This window comes from Triticum aestivum, chromosome 7A (assembly GCF_018294505.1).
Source record: "Triticum aestivum cultivar Chinese Spring chromosome 7A, IWGSC CS RefSeq v2.1, whole genome shotgun sequence".
Lineage (NCBI taxonomy): Eukaryota > Viridiplantae > Streptophyta > Magnoliopsida > Poales > Poaceae > Triticum > Triticum aestivum.
In genome coordinates, this window is record NC_057812.1 from 33,883,102 (window position 1) to 33,890,071 (window position 6,970).

General features: G+C 42.9%; 2 protein-coding genes and 1 long non-coding RNA gene across 4 annotated transcripts in view; all 3 read right to left on the reverse strand.

Annotated features, from left to right (window-relative positions):
* Positions 1 to 727, reverse strand: part of LOC123151477 (uncharacterized) — a 3,140-nt gene extending 2,413 nt beyond the window's left edge. Inside the window, exons 1-2 of one of the 2 annotated variants that reach the window (XR_006475659.1) lie at positions 522 to 727; positions 236 to 406 (exon numbers count right to left, since the gene is read on the reverse strand). Coding sequence is in view for 1 of the 2 variants with exons in the window: in XM_044571175.1 (XP_044427110.1) it covers positions 307 to 390 (84 nt within the window). In the remaining variant the exon portion in view is untranslated. The remainder of the gene's footprint in view (positions 1 to 235; positions 407 to 521) is intronic. The other variant, XM_044571175.1, reaches the window with a different exon arrangement.
* Positions 728 to 4,335: 3,608 nt separating this feature from the next.
* LOC123147924 (uncharacterized) lies at positions 4,336 to 5,045 on the reverse strand. Its single transcript, XR_006473553.1, has 3 exons — positions 5,009 to 5,045; positions 4,817 to 4,897; positions 4,336 to 4,437 (listed from the first exon to the last, which is right to left on the reverse strand). It is a non-coding gene; the product is annotated as an uncharacterized lncRNA (long non-coding RNA).
* A 211-nt stretch (positions 5,046 to 5,256) lies between these two features.
* Positions 5,257 to 6,280, reverse strand: LOC123152902 (uncharacterized). Its single transcript, XM_044572286.1, has 3 exons — positions 5,920 to 6,280; positions 5,325 to 5,393; positions 5,257 to 5,265 (listed from the first exon to the last, which is right to left on the reverse strand). Exons 1-3 carry the CDS (start codon positions 6,277 to 6,279, stop codon positions 5,257 to 5,259), a joined length of 438 nt encoding a protein of 145 aa, XP_044428221.1. The 5' UTR covers position 6,280.
* Positions 6,281 to 6,970: the final 690 nt, after the last annotated feature.

The window sequence follows — 6,970 nt, forward strand, 5'->3', positions numbered from 1 at the left end:
GCATGTTTAACAAATTTTGTAGTATATACAGCTAGGTCTAGTTTAAATTAAGAATGAACACGAATACATATATAATCTCACAATTACTACAGGTGGAATGCAGATCCGGAGAAGAAAAGGTGTCATGTTCAGGAAAATCACAAATTAGGGGCCAATAACGTAGGAAAGTCACAAATTAGGGGCCAATAACGTGAGTAAGAGAGGGGGGGCAGGAGGAGGCAGGAGGAGGAGGTACGTGAGTAAGAGAGGGGGAGCAGGAGGCTATCTCTACGATGAATGGAGTATAACAGGTTTTTAGAATATTACATTGGGCACAGGCGTTCCTGTCCTTGACGCTATTGATCCTGGGGAACCCTCGTCACAGACGATACCAATGTCCATGTCCTCCATGCGTGAGCTTCTGGATCTGAGATTGAAGAGGATACTACAATCAGGAGAAAGGAAATAGAGAAGGAGATTGGAAAGCAAGGATGAATCAGAAGGAAATAGAGAAAGAGATTGTATAGCAAGTGATGAATCACCTCTTTCTGTACCAGGGGCTGATGGATCGTTGGTGGAGCCACGCCGGTCAGTAGGGATATTGTTGGTTACTGTTTCTGTTCATGATTATTGTTTCTCCTGGAACAGTGTGTGCTAAATGATAGTGCTATATCCCTTGAGTGGAAGGTGGTCGCTGCCAGGTAGGGCATGCCTCTTCCTTGCTTAGCATACAAGCAACATCCACCTTCAGGGACTGATGCATAAGAAATGGCCTCTCAAGAACCATATCCATCCAAGTAGGCTGTAAAGGGAAAGAAAGATAAAGATAAACGATTAACAATGTTGATATCATGAAGCAAGACATGTGGAAACAGAAGCAAATGTGTCACATATTGAAGAAAAGTATTTTAACCATTAAGATGGGTACAGAAGCTAATATCGCGCTTATTATTACACAAATGATTAAGTATAAATAAGTGAAGCATTCGTTGGTGTACAATATTAGCATGTAGGCCTAGGATATGGTTCCATTCTTAGTCCATCTGGAGCAGCAAGTATAGTTATTATCTCTAGCATATCTTGCTTTTCAGACCATCTGCAGATGCCCATATAGTTAAAAGGTCAAATGACCAAAATACAAATTCAGATGAGGAGATATTAGCAAATAAATGCTTAGCATTACAGATAGTACATAACAATCAAATTTTTGCTACTGAAGTGCATGTCCTTTTCTCTGAAATTAATGGTCGGGTGGAACATATATATTCACCAAGTATATCCACTCTTCTCAGACCAAGACTACACAATGAGGTATCATCTGTTTCCTAATTACACTGTAACCTGAAATCTGTGTGCATATGCACATGGGCATATCCATTTTATTCCTAATAGGAAAATATGCCAAAACATCGGTCACTTTCTCTTTTGAGCTGGAAAGACTGATCACTTGGTTAATATGCATGCAGACGCCTCTAATCTAAATAGAGGAACTGAAAAATCCGTCACTATGATTTTATTAACTATATACATATACATTCCAGTCAAGCGCCTTTCTAGAAAATGACATGCTTAGCAGTGATTTTCTTAAATATGCACCACCAAATATTGAAAGGTAGAATAATATCATCATCCTTTTAGTTCCCAACTTCCCATCCATATGGAGGAGCATAAAGATAGCAAAAATGTTAGTACTGTATGCACCTTTTACTAAAGTATCACCTTCATAGCTAGCAAGAAAAAACGGAGCTTGGAAGTTCTGAATCTTTTGTTGATCACAACAATGGTGTGAGCTGATTGGATAAGAATATAACAAATATTTGCTATCTTCATCTCCAGAGAGAGAACATATTCACATGATAAATTAGCAGCCAATTGTCCAAACTTAAATACAGAATGCAATGCGAAGAACTGCCCACCTAATCATTGCCAACTACATCGCCAGCAGTATATTGAGAGAAATCATCAAATCTGGCCAGAACAAAAGGTTCCCATGTAGCTAGCTTAATTAGTATATGTCCAAAATATTGTTTCCAAAAAGAAACATGAGTTACAGTTTAGTAGGACCGAGAAGGATTCAAGATTATAAAAGGAGCTGGGATACACATTCTTATTAAAATTATTGGTTCCGATCTGTGTAGCTTTCAAGGGGCTACCAATCAATCCATATGTCCATCAATGCAATACTTTCAGAAGGGCACCACTCAATCCATTTGAGCATCTCCTTTTTGCATTAATAGAAGAGGAGCTAGCATACCTGTAGATGGGTTGGTGATGGTGAGGTCGCCAGCAAGTAGACCTAGCTGCAGAGGACACCGCCTCCCCCGCACTGTACTGCGTCAAACCTGGAAGTGCACATATTAAAGCAAGAGTTTATCTACCACATAAGAAAGCACATACATAAAAGCAGCAACAATTGAGTTGGGCACACACGAACATTGACAAAGCAAATAAGGAGAAGGCATGCGACTGGCTACCGAAAATAGAGAAAACCATACAAGCATGGATATGAATACATAAATAAATATACACATGGCGACCCAACCTTGAGTCACAGAACCTCTTTTCCTCCAGTCATGCCAGTGCCTTGAGAATTATTTGTCTTCGTACACATGCTAGCGGTTACACTCGACACTTGTTTAAAAGCAGAGAATGACATGTACATGAGTGGATGACATGATGGCCTTGATGGAAAATGAAACGTACACAGCAAATCATCCTCCCTTGAAGCCAATACAAAAACGACGGTCTCACTCATTTGACCCGAATAATGAACACAACATATTTATGCACGAAGAAATAGTTTTTTGCTACAAATAGATGAATCAAAGTAAATAAGAATATTTTGTCCTGTAAGAAAAAAAAAACTCTAGACAAACACAACCAAAATGTACGCACTGAAGCATAAGATTTCCTCGGCACAACACACCTAAAAAATGTTGGCGCATGAGAAGCTACTTCCTATATGAACACAGAAGAAACCAATCATCATGCATTCTGAATCTAATTCCAATGCATACAAAATGCACACCTGATCATCAACCAAGTTCTTTAGGTAAATCAGTTACTTTGAATGAGCGTACACATTTGAGTTATCTTAGCTGCTCAAGGCCTGAACCAAACAGTGATTACCACTATTAATCCATACATACAACAATAATCATAGCTTGAGTGCTTAGCTGCGTACCACCCATGTACATGGTTAGAAAACTGCAATGCTTACAATTTTAAGGACCCATCACCCATATAAAAGGAAATGAACCTTCAGAATGTGATATTACTTGTTTCTTCTCTCTCAGTAAAACAACTCATGGCTTTTCTCTTGAGGAGAAAGGGGGGTCAGCTAGGAGGGAGGTCGAGGAGGAGGGACGGTCGCGTGCTGTCATGGGCGTGGGTGGGGAAGCTAGGTTTTTAGTCGCTGCCAGCTCACTCGCTCGCTCGCTGCACTATTCATAGCCTACGTGGATGGCTTGGTTCTGCCTAGCACCCCTTTTAAATTATTACAAAGACGACATTGCCTAGCATGATTCAGAATCCAAACAAAATAATTTTGAAATTCACCATCAAATGTAAAATTTCTTATGATTACCAAAATGAAAACATCATATAATGCATCTTCTGTAAAGCAAAGAAACCACACATATATCTTTTTCCTTGAAACTGAATGATCCTTAGCACCAGCCCAAAACAACATTCTACTATCAAAATCCACAAATTAGTAAAAGAAACATTTGCATCACATTTTTACTACCTGTACAAACATGCCTTGCCAAAGTTGAAACATAAGTAAAGCAAAAGTATTTTTCTCAGACTCACACACACACACCTTTTAGCTGCGGACAAGAAGGGTGATGCCTCAAAAAACTTCCAAAGATCCTAAAACCTCCAATTTTCTGGACAAAATAAAGAAACAGTAACTGATTAAAATCCTATTCAAAAATTCCTAGCTAATTATCAGATCATGAATAAGATTGTAACATCCTGGGTGCCAATAATCACCGAGGAAAAATCACCTGAACTGACCATACATAGTCTGTGAAGCAAGAGTGAGCACGTGATTGCTGGAGCTACTTGACAGCGATGGTGGCTGCTGCTCCTGTACCACACTGACAGCTCGAACATCCAGGCATAGCCGAGGGAGAGCCGCTGCTTTAGCACGAGCACACGTTAATTAAAAGGATAAACTCAAATCCCTAACAAGAACTTTCTTTTAGAACAAACTCAGAGGGGACTGAATTGGAACAAACTGAAAGTGGCTGGAAGAGGTAAATCACCTTGGACCAGTGCTTAGATCGCCAGAATTAGAATTAGAACACTTCATTGATTTGTAAGGGGAGTCGTGATGCTTTTGCTTTGGTACCAGTTGCTTCTTTCCAACATCAGGCTCCTGTTTATTAGTTAGTGATCGACACATTACAGGTTGTATGTTCCTTCCTAAGTTGAGAATTTCATACCTCTTCCCTGCAATAACACAACAGATCAATATTCAGGTGAAGCTATTACTTACAGTTTCACAATTTGATTTTTTTCCTATTTATGTTATCCAATGTTGCATTTGGAGAAGTTAAAAGTCAAGATGATATCTAGAATGGTGCAGACCTGATAGTAAGCTAATAGTTCAATCTCAAAATTTCAAGCAAAGTAACATCACTTAAACTGAATGTGGATTGTTCAGATAGTCCATATCAGCATCACTGCTTTCATTCATCAAGAAAAGCTAGTACAGAGCCATTATGCCTCCATGAAGTTTGCACCTGGCATCCTGGTAGCATCCAAGACTGGAAGTGACACCGACGTTGACCGAGAAGCATTCAAGATTATAAAAGGAGTTGGGATATACATTTTTATTGAAGTTCTTGGCTGCTGAGATGTGTATCTTTCAGGTGGGTACCACTCAATCCATATGTCCATCCCTACAATACTACAGCAGAAAGACAAAATTTAAAACTATATCTCATTGGCTACTCTCCAGATTTGAGCTTCTCCTTTTGTGCATTTGCATCAAAGAAGAGAAGAGGAGGAGCTAGCATACCTACAGATGGGCTGGTGACGGTGAAGTAGCCCGCAAGTACACGCAACTCTGACACGTGAAGCCGGCTCCTCCACGCTGCTGAGACATGGCAAACAATAAAGTAATAAGTCTCAATGGACGACCACTATTTTGAGCAGGTTTGCAGAGCGAAAGACGAACTTGGTTCTACAGGTGCTTTTCTTGAACAGTTCTACACAGGGAATGAAGATACTCGAGTGGTTCGCGATGCTTATGGCAGTTCGCGATGCTTACTTGGACTGCACAGGGAAAATTAAGAAGGATTTAAAGGCAAGCATAAAGAACCCATATATAATACAAACTGAGACACATGGTTACCGTTGGCATCTTCAGTGGCATCTGGTTCTTCTTGTATAACTGTCACTTTCTGCAAGCAAGGAGTAAAGTTGTCAACATGATATATTTCTTGGTGCTTTAGTTGGGATCGTTAATTGGAAAGCATGAGTATATTTATAAATCTGAAACTTGCTCAAGTGATTTTGATTCACAAGTTTTATAATTAAGCACGGGTTCACATTATCTAGAGACTCAGAGTTAGATTTTAGGCTATATCTATGGCACACAGTACTGTATCTTGTATGCATAGGACTATTATTTTGCGTATTTCCATCGAAGATTCTATTTGTGCAGACTTTTTGTACATATATATTTGTTCACCAACCATTTATTTTCTGTTGAAACGAAGGTAATACTTGATTATCAACTTTTCAAATCTATATCATTGTTTTGCTGCAACATAGCATAGTGAGGCATTGCTAGCTAGAATCCTAATTCGCATATCAAGAGGGATAAAGGGGAGGATGGTAGGAAGGCTAGAGATTGCAATTAGCCACATCAAATACATCAACGTACATGTTCCTGCCAGTGGCCTACCAAGTAGAGCGAAGACAAACCTGAGTTGGAACAGGCTGCAGGTTGGAGTCGGTACGGTGGCGGCCTCTCGCAAGGAGATCCCTGGATCGAATCCCCGTGCGCCCCTGCTCGCTTGAGGAGGCGGATCCGCCACTCCTCTCAGCCGGACTGGGAGGAGGAAGATGCGGCTGGTCGAGGCCCGGCCATGGAAGGAGAACCACCTGGTTCCTCTTGCCCGCCTCCCGATCTGTTGCCTCCTCGTCCGATCTGTTGCCTCCTCGTCCACATCGCGTGGTCTGGCTGTGCTGGTTGGGTGAGGAGGCAAAGAGAGGAGGAGGTGTTGGAGGCGGGGGAGACAGGCGGCCGAGAGGGAGGAGAAGCAGCGGCGGTGGCGGCGGCATGGAGAAGAGGAGCGGGATGGGAAGAGACGAGGGAGAGAAAGGGGGTGAGGAGGGAGATATTTCTGTCTGGCGCTGGTTTAGCGGGTACCATAGGAGCGTCGCTTTTCTCTTGGCGTGGTGCGCTGCACCCCACGCGTGGCGCGGTTCGGTGGACTTTTTTTTCCTCGCGTGGTACCGTGTACTGGTGGCATCGGTTGTGCCTACGAGTCCATGAGGCTTTATATGTTAGATGGCTGCTCCCGCTCTCAAGTTCGCCGCCTTCGTCCTCCTGGCCGCGCTCTGTGCGGCCGCGCTGGCCCCGGCCGCGTCGGGGCAGCCGACGGACGCGCTAGCAACGTGCATCGGGCGCTGCGGGTGTGTGCCCTGCCCGAAAGGGAAGGTCTGCATCGCTATTTGCACTCCCCCTCCGCCCTGCGCGGCCAGATGCCGCTGCACCTATTCCGGCACGGGCTGCTAGGCCGGCTGCGACCCTGGCGACTCCGCTTGCACGTCACAGCACCGTCCGTCAGGCAGCGTGGCAGCGCAAGCGCTGAAGCCAGCAGCTAGCTCATACGTTCTACTCTGTATTGTAAGCCCTATGTGTCCATGCATGTACTACATGCGCGTCTGTTTGTGTGGTAATAAAGTGTCAACGATCCATCCGTTGGGGTTGTTGGTCAGTTTGTCATCAAAATGTTCAAGCCTTACAGTG